This window comes from Ceratotherium simum, chromosome 24, assembly GCF_057802395.1.
Source record: "Ceratotherium simum simum isolate JZ-2026a chromosome 24, ASM5780239v1, whole genome shotgun sequence".
Taxonomy (NCBI): Eukaryota; Metazoa; Chordata; class Mammalia; order Perissodactyla; family Rhinocerotidae; genus Ceratotherium; species Ceratotherium simum.
Genome location: NC_141923.1, coordinates 4794723 through 4811045, shown reverse-complemented (window position 1 = coordinate 4811045; position 16323 = coordinate 4794723). Strand labels below are relative to the sequence as shown.

Sequence of the window (16323 nt, the reverse complement as noted above, 5' to 3'; positions counted from 1 at the left end):
TCCCATCATGAGGGCTCCACTCTTGGGACCTAATTACCTCTCAAAGGCCCCATCTCCAGATACCATCATGCTGGGGATCAGAGTTTGAATATGTGAATTTGGAGGGATACTTTCAGTCCATAGCACTACCATTAGGCCTTTTGGTTGTCAGGATAGAAACTCAGGCTGCCTAGCCCAAGAAATGGAGGGTCCATTGTAGGGATACACAGAGGATGAATTGCAGGGAAAGCCAGGGACTGAGGCTCTGACCGGGCCTGGCCTCTGGGATCCAGGGGCTGGAGGGCAGGTGTAGATCTAGGCCAGCTCTGGGACCTCTGCAGCTGGGACTATTTCCAACATGTCTAGGCTTTCCAGTTCCTCTATCACCTGGCTCCCTTGCCCCCTAGTCTCTGTATCTTTCCTCTTCTGTCCCTCATAACTTGAATGGGGCCAACAAGGCCTCCCCGGCTCCCTGTCCTTCCTGATTCTTCAACCTCAGCCCCTCGGACTTTCTGCCACATTTTCTCAAAATTTCATAGTTTAGATGGTTCAGTGCACCTTCTCACACCAGGAGACATCCCAAATTGCCATCTAGCACAGATTGGCTCCCCTTATGTAAGTCCCCTACTTCTGGGCCAATTAGCTGTGGCTGCAGGATAAGGTGGCAGCAAACATCTCTGAGAACAAAGCAGGCCCACGGAGGACAAGTCCAGCTCTCATGAGTCAGGAAAGCAAAGGCTATGCAGGTGCCTTCACGAGGGGTGAAATAACTTGGATTCAAAAGGCCGAGAAAACGAGAGAGTGGCTGCTGGTATCTGTTGTTCTTCCATTTGTCCTGCATCTCTTCCTTTGGGGAACTGTCCCTCCATAATTCCATGTGATTCAGGGGACTGGGGCTGTCAAAACTCCCATCCCCCCCCCCCAGCTCTCTAGAGAGTCTGGACCCCAAGTGGGAGCACCCCAGTGGAGGAGCTGGAACTGAATCCTGCAAAGACGGACATACTCAAGAGGACTGCCCGGACCTCCTGCCTTGGGGAACCCGGGCCTGCCCTCATTTCTGTCCTTGGCAAAGCCCGGGTGTTTGCATCCCCCAGGACCGTGCCAACAAATCTCCATTTTTTACTTTAAGTTGGCTTGGAGTGGTTCCTGTTACTTGGAACCAAAGAACCCTCAGCAATATTGTGTACGTGCTTGGATAGAGCTCATTCAGAACAAAAGAGGTCAAGCACAGAGAGACAGTTACAAATTCTTCTCATAGATCAGGTTTACATTAGGGCTACTTAGGTAGGGTCACCCAAAGAAAACTTTCTCTCGCTTCATAACTTTGACTCAGGCCAGCATCTGGATTCATCATTTAAAAGCTGAGGGCATTGCTGCCTCCACACGTGTTACTCTGAGAAAAACACAAGAATACATAACCTCAAGTGAATCAAGGAAACATCAGACAACAAAAATGAGGAATGTTCTATTTACAAAAGGGAGAGGGAAGCTGTACTCTTTGAAAACGTCAATATCAGAAAAGACAAAGAAATGCTGTAGAAATATTCCAGACTGACAGGGGCTAAAGAGACACAACAATTTAAGGCAATACCTAACCGCAGGGTGGATCCTCTACTGGAGGGGAAAATGTTGTAGAAGGTTTTATTAGGTCAACTGACAAAACTGGAATATGGGAAGTAAACTAAAGAACTGTATCAACGTAAATTTATGCATTGTGCTTACGTGAGAGAATATCTCTATTCTTAGGAAATACAAAGTCAGGTATTTAGGGAGAAAGGGCCATAATATAAGCAACTTTCTCTCAAATGGCTCAGAAAAAAACTAGGTTTGTAGATAGATAGATAGATAGACAGACAGATAAAGCAAATGTGGTAAATGTTAACAACAGGTAAATCCAATTAAGGTATACAGATGTTCTTTACACCTTTTTTATTTTTGCAACTTTTTATAAATCAGAAATTATTTCCAAATACAAATTGAAAGGAAAAAAACTGATGAGATGGTTACAGAATGGCTTTGATGGATTAAAATATAACTAGCTTTTAACATTTTTATCTTGTTTTCAATGTAAGTCACGGATACACACATGCACGTACACACACGTACACACACACAAACTATTGATTAAATGGCAGTTGATTTTGTTGATATTGTTACAGTGTTCCTTAAGCACCTACTAACCACATGCCAGGCATATTCATATATCATTTAAGCCTACAACAGTCTGGAGGGGTGACTATGATAATTTCCATTTTGCACATGAGCAGGAGGCCCAACTTTCATACCAGCCACTGTCATACCACAGTTCAGATGTGCTCCCCCGGACTCAGGCCCATGGCCTAAGGAAAGTAACAATCAGAAATGCTTCTCCCCTAAAACCTTTGTGAGACCCTGGGAGCTGCAGGCAGAGAGGCAGCCCTGCTGTGAAACTTGGAAGCAGAGCAATACAAAGAGAGTGATGGGGTCCTCACCACACCAGGGAGGATGTGGGGGCTCCAGGACCCCATCAGCATCCAACATCTGAGTGTGCACATGTCATGGCACAAGTGCAGCTGTAGAACACAGTGGCCGGGAGCGATCAGGCCCAGAGGGGAGGAGAGAGAAAGGATGGCAGGTACCAGGTAGCACAGAAAGGGCAGGAACACCACCACAGCTTCCACCATGCACTAGACACAGGATCTCGACATGACTTGGGGAGCCCAGCGCAAAATGAGAATGTGGGGCCCCTTGTTCAAAAAGATGAATAATTTCGAGATAATAATGTCTGAGCATTAACAAAATATGGGGCACTCTGCATGACGGCCCGATACAACCACACAGGTTGCAGACCCATGAAGTGAGTCCTGACCAGACTCTGTGCTGGGAACTTTATTTAAATGATTTCTCATCTTACAAAGCCCTTCGAGGGGGTGCATTTTTACCTCCACTGAATTGATGAGGAAGCTAAGCCCCAAGGTGATTAAGTGAACAAGACATAGCTAGTGGGGGCTCAGTAAAGAATGAATGGATAAATGAATGAATGAATGGATGAATGAATGGATGAATGGATAAAAGTGGCAGATGGCTCTGACTTCAAAGCCGGTGTTGCTTCACTCCACCGAAAGTTCACGTGAGGGATACCCCTGAGGACTCTAGAAACTGGTTGGGCCAGAGCTAGTGGAATCCTGGGTCTGACTGTTTCTTCTGACCTTGCTTTATACACAGGTCAACACAGTTCTGAGAAACCACAGAAACTCAGCCCTGCAAGACACACAAACAGCAAGTGGCAGAATTTGGATTCATGCAGGACCCTCTGTACCAATTCTCTGTCCTTCCCATGAATTCACAGCTGCCAGGGACTGTAGACATCCCTACGTAGGAGCTTACCAAGGGACCCATCTGTCATTAGTCCTAAATCCATTGACTGTGAGTCAGAACTCAGTTTCATAAGCCTGCAGCACATTCTATTAGATACCTGAAACGGTGGCAAATCTTCTTTGTCTTCTGAGTGTGGACTTGTGTCTGGAAAAGCCAAAAGTCATTATTTGCCAAGTTGGGTAAAGTCAAGACTAATGTCTGGGTTTGCTTATTTTTTTCTTGTTTGAGAAGAAAACAAACTATGGCAATAAAGTAATGACTTCAGAGCTTATTCCAAAAAAGATGTTCTAAAAATCTTCTGGGCTGGCCCCGTGGCTTGGCGGTTGAGTGTGCATGCTCCGCGGCTGGCAGCCTGGGTTCGGATCCCGGGTGCGGACCGACGCACCGCTTCACTGGCCATGCTGAGGCCGCGTCCCACATGCAGCAACTGGAAGGATGTGCAGCTATGACATACAACTATCTACTGGGGCTTTGGGGGAAAAAAATAAATAAATAAAATTAAAAAAAAAAATCTTCTGAGAAAAGTACATGGTTATAAAAGGTACATAATCCTCCAAAGTGAAGGACTATTGCTCTGCAGGGGAAATTTGTTTAGATGTAAAAGTTATAACATTCATTCTAAAAAAGCAATCTCATTGAATCACTAATCAAAAATCTGTCAACAAAGAAAAGCCTAGGACCAGGTGGCTTCATTGGTGAATTCTACCAAACACTTAAAGAAGAATTAACACCAGTCCTCCTCAAACTCTTCCAAAAAATTGAAGAGGAAGGAACACTTCCAAAGTCATTCTATGAAACTAGCGTGACACCAAAGCCAGACAAATACATTACAATAAAAGAAAATATAGATGAATATCCCTGATGAATATAAATACAACAATCCTCAACAAAATACTAGCAAACAGAAAAATATTAAAAAGATTGTACACCATGACCAACTGGGATTTACTCCTGGAATGCACAGATGGCTCAACATATGAAAATCAATCAATGTAATACATGACTTGACAGAATACAGGGAAAAAAAACACATGATCACCTCAATTGATGTAGAAAAAGCATTTGACAAAATTTAACACTGTTTCATGATAAAAACACTCAACAACAAAGAACAGAAAGAAAATATCTCTCCATAATAACGGCTATATATAAAAAGCCAACAGCTAACATCATACTCAATGGTGAAAGACTGAAAGCTTTTCCTCTAAGATTAGGAACAAGACAAGGATGACTGCTTTCACCATTTCTATTCAACATAGTACTTGAAGTCCCAGCCAGAGCAATTAGGTGAGAAAAAGAAGAAAAAAATTGGAATTGGAAATTTCAAAGGAAGAAGTAAAATTATGTCTGTTTGCAGACAACGTAATCTTATATTTAGAAAACCCTAATGATTCCATTAAACAAATCTGTTAGAACTAATCAATGAATTCAGAAAGTTGCAGGAGACAAAAATCAACCCACAAAAACTAGTTGTGTTTCTATAGACTGACAATGAACAATCCAAAAAGAAAATTAAGAAAACAATTCCATTTATAACAGCATCAAACAGAGTAAAATACTTTAGAATAAACTTAACCAAGGAGATAAAAGACTTATACACTAGAAACTACAAAACACTGATGAAAGAAATTAAAGAAGACACAAATAAATTGAAGACATACTGTGTTCACGGATTGGAAGGCTTAATATTGTTAAGATGCCAAAACTACCCAAAGCAATCTTCAGATTTAATGCAATCCCTATCAAAATTCCAAAGGTATTTTTTGAAGAAATAGAAAAATTCATCTTAAAATTCATATGAAGTCTCCAAGGGATCCTGAATAGCCAAAGCAATCCCGAAAAAGAAGAACAAAGTTGAAGGCCTCACACTTCCTGATTTCAAAACATATTACAAAGCTACAGTAATCAAAACAGTATGGAACTGGCATAAAGACAGACATATAGGACAATGGAATAGAATAGAGAGCCCAGAAATAAACACTCATATATATGGTCAAATGGTTTACAACAAGGGTGCCAAGACCATTCATGGGGAAAGGACAGTCTCTTCAAGAAATGGTTTTGGGAAAACTAGATATCCGCACGCAAAAGAATGAATCTTACATCATCTACAAAATTAACTCGAAATGGATCAAAGATCTAAATATAAGAGCTAAAACTCTAAGAAAAAAATATAGAGGAAAAGCTTCATGACATTGGATTGGTCAATGATTTCTTGGATATGACAACAAAAGCACAGGCAACAAAAGAAAAAATGGATAAATTGGACTACTTAAAAATTTAAAACTTCTGTGCATCAAAGGACATAATTAACAGAGTGAAAAGGCAACCTACGGAATGGGAGAAAATATTTGCAAATCATATATCCAATAAGGGGTTCATATCCAGAATATATAAGGAACTCCTACAATTCAACAACAAAAAAACAAACAATCTGATTAAAAAATGGGCAAAGGACTAACTAGATATTTTTCCAAAGAGGATATACAAATAGCCAACAAGAATATAAAAAGATGTTCAACATCACTAATCATTAGGGAAATGAAAATCAAAACCACAAAGAGATCTCACCTCACACCAGTTAGGTTGGCTACTATCAAAAAAGAAAAAAACAAGTGTTGGCGAGGATGCAGAGAAATCAGAATCCTGTGCACTGTTGGTGGGAATGTAAAATGGTGCAGCCTCTATGGTAAACAGTATGGTCGTTCCTCAAAAAATTAAAAATAGAATTGCCATATGATCCAGCAATTCCACTTCTGGATATATATCCAAAAGAACTGAAAGCAGCATCTCAAAGAGATATTTATACATCCATGTTCATAACAGCATAGTCACAATAGCCAAGAGATGGAGGCAATCCAAGTGTCCATCAAGGGGTGAATGAATAAACAAAAGGTGTTCTAGCCATACAACAAATTATTATTCAGCTTTAAAAAGGAAGGAAATTCTGTCACATGCCACAACATGGATGAACCTTCAGGACATTACGTTAAGTGAAATAAGCCAATGACAAAAACACGAACACTGTATGATTCCACTTCCGTGAGGTACCCACAGTAGTCAAATTCATAGAAACAGAAAGTGAATGGTGCTTGCCAGGGGCGGGGGGAGGAGGGAACGGGAAGCTGCTGTTTCAGTTTTGCAAGATGAAAAAGCTCTGGATGTGAATACGTGAATATATCTAACAGTACTAAACTATACATTTTAAAATGGTTAACACAGTAAATTTTATGTTATGTGTATTCAACCACAATTAAAATTTGTTTTTAGAAAGGCAGTCTCATTACCTCTGTTATAACTTGGATGGCAGGTCACGCAGAAAGGCAGTCTTTTCAGGTCTCCCAGGAGGAGTCATTACCTGGAAGGGAATTCTGCTCACTAGAGCAGGGTGTTACTCTCATCTTTCTAAGGCACAGTTGAGGTTTTCTCTGTCTCCACGTGAAGGGCAGAAAGACGATGATAACGTGTGTGCGTGTGTGTGTAAAGTGCATTCAGCAAACTGGAGAGTTCTGTCCAGATGGAGAATTCTTCATGAATGAAGTCTGTAGACACAGTTCTGGCTTTCACAGCCATTATCTTCTGTGGGGCTCACAGTAACCCTGGAGGGGGCAGGGAAGGTTATATCATATCTGTTTTACGTGGGTTTGGACCAGGGTTTCTCCACCTCAGCACTGTTGACGTTTGGGGAGGGAGGATTCTGTGTTGTGGGGGCTGCCCTGTGCAACGCAGGATGTTTACCAGCATCCCTGGCTTCTAACCACTAGATGCCAGTAGCAACCCCCCACACCCAGTTGTGACGACCAAAAATGTCTAGACATTGCCGGATGTCCCCTGGGGGGCAAAGTCACCCCCATTTGAGAACCATTGGTTTAGAGGGTTTGAGCCAACATAACCCAGAGTCTACACACAGTCTTCTAATGCCAAATCTCCCATTCCTCCACGATACCAAGTTATTCTCCACTTAAGGCCCCTTGAGAGCCACCCCCACCCATCTCTGTCCTGCTTCACGCCCCAGAGCAGGACATCCAGGGAACACACTGCTGCCTCCCTGTCCCTCTGTCTCCAGGTAGTGAGGCCAATGGGAGGCACTGATGAGGGAGGGGTGGTGGGGGAGGAGAGAGGTCAGAGTACTTGCTTCCCCTCCCTGCACACCAGGTTCTGACAGTGACTGCCAGGCTCTGGGAGCACCACTGCCTCCCTCTGCACAGTTAGGCGTAGGAATGGGGACAGCTCCTAGGCCACTAGCCGCAGCATGCTTTGCTCTCCCTCATCCATTTCATTGACCCTTGCATGCCTCTATACGTACATGGAGCTTTCATTAATTTATTTCCAGTTAGGCCTTCTTCACTGGGCCATCTGTTTCCTGTCTGTTAAAACCAATAACCCTGAACTTAGGACAAGAACTCAAATTCAACACTTGAGCACGCTGCAGCATTGCCTTCCAGCAAGCTTTCTGCTGCCTACCACCCTTGGAACGTGCCCTCCTCTCTCCGAAACCTCCTAATCCTGGTCTCTAATGCTCTTAGGGTGCTCTTCTCTCTCCACCTCGGGTTAAGTTATTTCTGTCCTGTCTTACCTCCTCCACTGGACTTAGGGATTTGGGAGGAAAAAAAGAGAGGGATTGTATTTCACCCTATTTACATGAAAATGAAATTATATTTTGTATTGCTTCACATTTTTCTTCAATACTTGGCTATGAAATTTATTAAAATATTTTTAGAACTTTTTTTTAGAACTTTCATAGATTGTTTATGAAACTTTAAGGTTTTAGAACCTCACTAGATTTCTCACCTTTTGGTTTTCATAGAGAAAGTTCTCCAGGCATGTGCTGCAGGATTGGGTGGTGTTTATTCCCAGCTGGTGGAGACCGAGTGGCTCATGGCATTTATTAAATCTCTTCAGAGACCAAGCAAAGGCTTTTCTTCATCTAACAGAGCTCTCTTGGTGCTCTTGGGCCTTGAGGCGGTGACTTTGGGGTGGTTCCTTGGATCCTCAGAACTGAACAGCACCTCACATCAAATCATTGTCCACCTGGTGACGACTAGACTGACCAGGCACTGTGGTCAGCACTCCTCACATGGATATTTCATTTCAGTGTAATCTGACTTAAACTTACTCCCCTACCCTTCTACACCAAATCTGCAGGCAAACTTGTAGGACATGAATAAATAGATCCAAATTCAATAAGAAATGAGTGTTTAATGACTTTGCAGTGGAAATGAAGCGAGGAAAAGGTGAGAGAGAGCAAATGAGTTGAACTTCTAAGGTGGGGAAGGCCTCGGGGGAGGCCTTAAAGAAGTTACTGTCCAGTCCGGGCCATGGGCAGCCCCTCGCTAGAACAGGTGAGGGGCAGGGGTGGGATTGTGGTGGGGCTAGCGATGTGGACAGAGTAGGGGGGCTTGTAAGCACACCTGGGCTTAGGGGGAGACAACAGCCAAAGAGAGGCAGCAGGAGGTTAGAGAACAATCTGAGCTGTCACGTCAAACCACAGAAGCAGTGGAATCAGTCTCTTCCACAAACACTAGGCCCTGGGAAACAGAATGCCTAAGATGTGATCACTACCCCAGGAAGCTCAGCTGAAAATCTGAGCGTGCAAGATCGCCTCAATGCCCAGAGAGCCGAGTGGGGCAGGAAGGACATGAAGAAACCCAAGCCCACAGGCTGGTGTCCAGAGAGCCAAGAGAGGGGGCTTTCTGGGTCAGGCAGACCAAAGCTGCAGTCTGGCAGGCAGGGCGGGGTTTGGACAAGCCTCAGAGGAGATCGTGATAAGTAAGGGGGAAGAGCTTCTGAGGGTAGATGCAGGAAGGGGCACCATGGCTGATTCGGGGTTAAGGGGCGCATCTTCTCTCTGCCCTACTTTTATGCACCACTTTTGCTCCTGAGGCAGCAGGACTCTGTGCATCTGTGGCTGGTGGCGGCAGTGCAGCCCAAGACCTAGGTCCTCTAGAGACCTCTCTGATGCTCCAGAGAGACTTTGGGGGCATAAATGAAGCAATCCACTGAACAGAGAAGCCGGACGCGGAAAAAGCATTTCTAGGATACTAGGGGCCATCTCAGAAAAGTGTCCCAGAAGGATGGGGGCCTGAAGAAAAGGGGTTTTCTGTGATATGGGCAGTGCCTTTATGAATGTGGAAGGTGGGGCATCTCAGAAGAGGTAACTCTCAGGGACACGTGCAGGTGTACACACACACACACAATCTCTATATCTCTATTTTGAATCCCTTATTTTGAGAGCAGGAGCTACCTCTATCTTGAATGCTCTGGTAAACGCCACAGTGGCCAGGACCCTGCATCAGACCCAGTGTCCTCTGTGAACGTTCCATAACTAACTGTGGGTTAGTTAATATTGGTTATGGGATGGCCCTCTCTAATGTGGGCAAATGAAAACCAGTTAGGCTAGTGAGGAACACCTGCGCCAGGTGGTGGTGTTGCCTCCAATTTCTCTGATCACTATGGTTTCGAGGTCACTGGGTGGTAACTAAGCAGCTTTTCTGGTATCTTGCCCTACACTTTCCCTCAAACTCACATTGACCTGAAAAATACCTAACCTGACATGCACTGACACTCTATCCTGAGTGTCAGATCTGTAGTTCCATTTGCCAACTAAGACACCTCTCCTGGCATGTTGCAGACGCAGCTCAAACTCAACATATCCCAAATCGAAATCACGTTTCCTGGAATACTCGCTCTCCGCCTGTGTCCCTTCCTCATCATTGTGCTGCCCCAGTTACAAACACAGGCATTAGCCTTTTATCCTCCATTCCGGCTCTCTCCCGCTCAAGCAAGTCTACCTCCTGGGTGCTTGTGATCCTGCCTCCTGTTACTGCCCTAGAGATGCCTCACCGGCACACACCTGGACATAACTAGATCCTGGTTGCTCTCCTGGCCTCCTACCTTCAACCACATGCCCAGCATTCCTGCCACGGATGTCTCTAAAGTGCAAACGTGAGCAGGTGACTCCTCAGTTTAATATCCTTCCCCGAACTGCATTCAAAAAGAAGTCCAATTCTTGGCAAGGCCGTCTAGAGTCTTAATCGGGAGGCTTTGTTCCTTCACTCTCATCTCCAGCCGTAACAAAATACTACTGTGCAGGGCTTTCATGCTTCCAAGCCAGACCACTCACACCTCAGCCCTCGCAGACTTGTCACATGTCATGTCCTTCTGATGGCTAGTTTTCTTCTGTTTCCACTCCCGCGCATGTAGAGTGCTTGAGCACAAGCGTAGTGCCTTGTTCCCCGTGGAATCCCTTGCACCATGCTTTGCACACAGTGGCCATCTAACAAACGTCTATTGAATGAATGAACCACGTGCAACACTGCATCAGGGGCTATGATCCAAGGATATGAGTGGCATAGACTTGTCTTGGAGAAGCCCCTCAGCCCCCTTAGAGCTCCATGGTCATAAACTAATAGTTTCAGAACTACTCCTTCTTAATATGGATTCATACTGGGTTTTAAATTGATAGCATATATTTTATTTTTAAAATGAAACGTTATTAAATTAACTAGGGGCATTGCTCTACTCTCCATGCTTTTTAACTATTTGAAGAAACTACTAACCCACTTAAAAGACTAATTAAAAACCGTTTCTTCTGCACAAATAGCTGTTTGAGGCCACGCAGTTTACACGCAGACATCTGTCTAGAGGCGCACATTCAGACACCTGCGGGCAGAACTTACTTTCAGGACCTCCCACGGCACTCCTGACTTTAGATCTTTTCTTCTTCTTTTAGCTTTCCCATCGCATAGCAGCACTAAATAACCGAAAATGTTTTGTCTGGCAACTTTCGAGAGCGAAAACCGGGGCCTAAGAGAACACAGTGATTTCTAAGTGCCCAGGTAAGATGCAGCTCCTTCACCGTCACGAGTGAGGTACCAACGCTTCTCACAGTGAAGTCCGTTCACTCCTGGAGGGTTACTACCTAATGCATTTCTGCCGTCTCGATTCCCGTCATCTGGGTCTCCAGTAGTTTTTGCCGCTAGACAGACTGCGGAAGTTAAACTCATCTCCACAGAGCTATGAGCGAAGTGAAAAATCCCGAAACTCCTGGTCATAATGCAGAGGTTTCCTCACGAGCAGGCCAAATTAAAAAACAAAATAAAATCCCATTGGCGCAGCTGGAGCCTGACCTGCAGGACCGGGGCCTCTGTGGGCGGGGCCACGGCTGGAGGAGGCGGGGGCGGACCTCGATGGGCGGGGCCGGCGCGGAGGGGGGCGGGCCCGGTGGGCGGGGCCTAGCGGGGCCCCGAGAAACCGCCGCTCGCACAGCTCCCGGGTCTCCTCAGCCACCCCCGTGCGCCGACGCGCGGGCGCCTTCGAGCTCGGCGAGCGCCGAGGCGGCGAGGGAGGAGGGCGGGGTGTCGCCGTTCGCTGCGTCCTGCGCCCTGCTGGCTGCAGGAGTTGTTGCCATCCGTCTCAAACGTGCCTTTTCCACGCCTCACTTGCCCCCTGCTCTCTCCGTCCCGCACCTCCACCGCGGGAACCGGCCTGTCGCCACAGTTGCTGCCCCACGCCCCCTCCCCAGACTGGGCTCCGCTCTCCCGCCGCCGCGGCCGGGCCTGAGACAGACGCGGTGCGGAGCGCGGCGGGGGAGGGGAGTGGGAACGAGTCCGCGCGCAGGGGGGGGACGCGGGAGAGCGTTAGGGTACGTGGGGGCGCGCCGGCCAATGGCAAGGCGCCTGGCGGGGGGGCGGGGCCTGCGCGAGGGCGGGGCGGCCTGCGCGGGGTGGCGGGCGGGGCGGGGCGGGGCGGGGCGGCTTGGGCTGGGGGCGGGCCGGCGGGGCCGGGGAGGGGCGGAGAGACGCCGCCGCCGCTGCCGCCGCCGCCGCCGCTGCCGGCGCCGCGGCTGCCGCAGCCTCTGGGAGCCTGGAAAGGGAAGCGCGAGCGAGCGAACGGCTCAGTCCCCGAGCGGCGGCGGCGGCTGCCGGGGGGTCGCGACGGCCGGGGCGGGGGCGCTGCTGCTGCGGGGGGCCGGCGGCGGGGGCGGCGGCGGCGGCGGCCCGCTCGAGCCATGCCGAATAAAAACAAGAAGGAGAAAGTGAGTGCGGGCTTGGGCCGCCAGACGGCCGGGGCGGGAAGGGGAAGGGGCTGCGCGGAGGGCGGCGGGGAGCTGCCCGGGAGCGGGGCGCGGCGGGACCCCCCACCCCGACGCCGGGGTCCCCAGGGCGCGGGGACGCCGCTCTCCCACTCCGAGTGGCGGTGTGGAGCGGGTCGCGCCGGGGCCGGGTGCCGGACTGGGCCGGGCCGGCATGGGGGGGCGCGGCCGGAGTCGGGGGCGGCGTGGGCGCCCGCCCCCGGGCAACGTGCGCGGGGGGCGTGAGGGGGCAGGTGCGGCCGCGGAGGTGGTTGACCTTGTCTCGCGGAGTGGGCAGGGTCTTTAGGGTGGGGGCCGCAGACCCCGAGGAGGGACCCCCGGCCGGGAAGAACGGGAGCGAATGGATCCCGCTTGAGGGTTGTGAAGAATCGTCTGCTCTCAGAGGACGGCTCTGGGGCTCTGAAATACTATTATTATCCTGGGTGGCGGCGACGGTGGCTGTGAGTGTGCTGCGTTTGCATGGGGGGGGTATGTGTTTGCTTCAGCTGGAGCTCTGTAGCGCTTCAGTATCACCTCAGACATCCCGCTCACAGAGTTTAGGGTGGGAGGAAAGAAAGCGATGTGATGTGGATCGGTCAGAATGCTGAGAGCACTGTATAAATTTGGGTTTATCTGCTTTTGGTTAACGTTTTCAGCGCCAAATACAGGTAAAGAAAACAAGGAGAATCTGAATTTAGGGGGGTAGGGCGGTGTCCCATCACAATATTGTCTCTGTAACTAAGCAGTATGATGTAGAAGTTCTTGATGGTATTGATTAAAACTGTCAGAAGTCCTGGTTTTGTATAAATCAATTTGAAAACTGCATTTTGGTTTATCTGATGTTTAGCAGTCTAAAAATTGATAAGCTTAATTGATTATGCTTGATCTTTCCCAGGAATCACCAAAAGCAGGAAAAAGTGGAAAAAGTTCAAAAGAAGGACAAGACATAATAGAATCAGAGGTAACTGTTCTCAAATATTCACGTTACGTTTTTTTAATGAAGAATTTTTAACTTAGCCTAGAAAAACTGAGGGTGATAAAACCTAGGGTCTTCCAAAATGTTTCCCTATATGAAATTTTTTTTCTAGTGTCTTTCCTCACTCTCAATTTTAGTTATTTAGATTTTTATTAATCCACCTTGGGAAAATATGAATGTTTTTATGAAAGTTGTGCATATCTCTGCAGCTGGTATTTTTATAAGTTCATTCCCCTCCGCCCCCTCCTCAAGTCTAGCAGCCCTGTAGAGACTGGTTTCACAGGCTCTCTCCCACTGGAATTGTTCCTGTTCCTTTTACCTTTCGGATCCTCCCCCTTCCGTCCTTTGCAAGTGGCCAGGTCCCTGTCTCAGTGGCTCATTCTTCTTCCATCACCTTGCTTTCTTCCCTGCAGTCTTTGCTGCTGGTGTCCTGCCATAGCTCCTTTTCTCTGTTGATGTCTGATCCCCTTAGCCTCTTTCCTCAATAGTGTTGGTATATTTTGGTTTATCTAGTTTGGGTATTTTGTACAGTCTGCTATCATCTTTCACATTTTTTTCTGTCTCTACGTTGGCCAGTTCTGACTTCTTTTGCTTCCTGGCTTTGGGCTCACTGAGGAACAGCTGGGATGCTCAGTGAGGATTGTGTCTACCTGATGGGGTGGATGTGGATCCTTGACACAGTGGTACTTGGAGAGCATTCGCAGAGCCAGCACTTTGCTTTGCTCTCTTCCCTGTGACTAGCTGTTGAACTACATCACCTCGAGCTAAGGGCCTAGGAGCTGTGGACCAGGCACAGGTAATAAGCCCTTTTGAATCTTTGGTGACCGGGAAGCCTCTTATTTTAGTGTCAAGTTCTCTAGAGCTGGATCATTGAGGTCCCTGGTCTTATCACAGATGACATTAATTTGCAAGTGTCAGGCCCCTTCCTGTAAGCCAAATCAGGATGAGTTCAGTTCTGTCTGAGAAACACAGTTAATAGTGAGGATCTGCCGTAGCCTTTTTTTTTTGTCCTAGGTTATCTTTTCCTTATCATTTGGTGTGTTCTAAGCCTCTCTTCTTTTCAGCAGGTGGTTTATTCCAGCAAATCTCTTGTCTTCCCTAAAGCGAAAAGCAGAAATCCAGAAGATCCCTTAGATATCAGTAATTCTTGGTTATTTGTGCTGGCTCTCCCGGCCCATTCTTCACAGCAGACAGTCAGGCTTTTCTGTGGCCTCCTTGCTTTTGGCTTGCTTACTTCCGTGTCACTCTTTTGACTAAATTGATTTAAATGAAATTTAGCTGCTGTGCAAGGGTGTATGCTTTTTCTTTTTTTTTTTTTTTGGTTTATTGATCTTTCATTGAAACTTCTGAGAGTTCCTAGTGCTCCCCCGAACTTTTCTTGCTCAAGTACCTGTCTCCTCTCACTGTTAGTGTCACAAAGAAATGTCAGTGTGTATGATTCATTTATTCCTATTTTAGCAGAAAGAATCTGGCTGTAAGGATGGATAATGTAAAGTTTGAACCTGAAAAATCCATCAGTAACTCAAAAACACCAACACACTAATATGTAAAATGTGTGTTTTTAAGGTGGATTGGGTTCCTAGGCTGTCAGTTGCTTAAGACTTGAGGTGTGGCCTGCAGTATCTGAGTGTGATGCCCCACTTGTCTTTCTGTATTTTTTCTAGCACAACTGACTAAGACCTGGAGCTACAGAGCTTGAAATTACCACTGAAAAACACTGAAATGTTGGGCCCTTCACTACTTCCTCTAAGGATACCAGAGGCAACATGGCATATTAAGCTTGACACTTGGCAGATCACTGTGTAAATTATTTTTGCAGGATACAAATCAATGCTCTTCAGTTCATCTGAACTTTGAGTGGACTGTTACTTTCTTATTGTTGTTCCTCTCCCCTCAGTCTTCATCTCGCTCTTTCACTTCTAGTTCTACCCACTTACCAAATATGATTGACTCACGCAGGTGAATTAAACCATTATTGTGCACGCTTCTCCTCTCCTGTCTCTCAGTGTTACTCGAAACTTGAATATTTCAACCTGAACTATTCAAAGAGGTGTGCTATTCTCATGCTGCTCCTCAAACCTTTTTAATATCATGTCACCTTCGCAGTCAGCATTTGCTCAGGTTACGCTGTGAACTCCCCCGTCTTAGGACAGTTCCCACATGCAGAGCTGCACAGCCTGAGAGATGTGCAGAACAGGTGCACGCCCAGGGCAGAGGGGCCAGGTTTGGGAAATAATTCCAACAGAGAAAAGCCTACGGTTGACTTAATTCACCACTTCAAGTATGGGGAAGGTCCTTATACTAAAATCCTGGCTGGGTATAATCTATGCACACAGAGAACAAAGGAGCAAGTGGCTTACATTGCAGAACACTTTTTGGTTAAAGCAAGGGAACATTTGATGGCAGCGGTTTTTAGTAAGAAATACGAAGTCCTGCAGTAAAGGATAGAGTGGTGTAAAGGAAAGTATTTCAGCATTGGGGGTTAGATAATAAAAATGCTGACTCCTGATGGCCCTAAATGATGTCGCCTAACTTCTGTGGCCTTATTTCCTCATCTCTAAAATGACTTGGTGAGTTTCAGATTTGGCCATTTTTAACTCTATGGGATAGATTAGGCATGACCCCTTTTGAAAGAAGTATTCCCTGCAAGATGGAAGGCAGGATATGTCCTTCAATGTCACAAAATACCATGAAAGGTCATAACTGCTATTCTGCAACTTTTGCTTTTTTCTAGAAATTTCTACTCTTTGAATGATGTGTATTGGTACATTTTTCTTTTCTTTTTTTCTCTTGCAAATAGAATGTTTAAATTTGACTTGCTTATCCACACGTGTTCTAGAAATAAAAGGTTCTGCTCAGGACGTACTGCTGCTTTATTTCATAGCACATTTTAAGGAGTGAGGCCACACATGGGCTCATGGGTAACTTGAAGTTGGAA

At 46.5% G+C, this 16323-nt stretch overlaps 1 protein-coding gene across 5 annotated transcripts in view; it reads left to right on the top strand.

Annotated features, from left to right (window-relative positions):
• The first annotated feature begins 12304 nt into the window (after positions 1 to 12304).
• Positions 12305 to 16323, top strand: part of PPP2R5C (protein phosphatase 2 regulatory subunit B'gamma) — a 146340-nt gene continuing 142321 nt past the window's right edge. For 2 of the 5 annotated variants that reach the window (XM_087447924.1, XM_087447926.1), the window contains exons 1-2: positions 12305 to 12373; positions 13305 to 13370. In XM_087447924.1, the coding sequence (XP_087304050.1) occupies positions 12347 to 12373; positions 13305 to 13370 (93 nt within the window). In that variant the 5' untranslated portion in view covers positions 12305 to 12346. The remainder of the gene's footprint in view (positions 12374 to 13304; positions 13371 to 16323) is intronic. The other 3 variants (XM_087447928.1, XM_087447927.1, XM_087447931.1) reach the window with 2 other exon arrangements.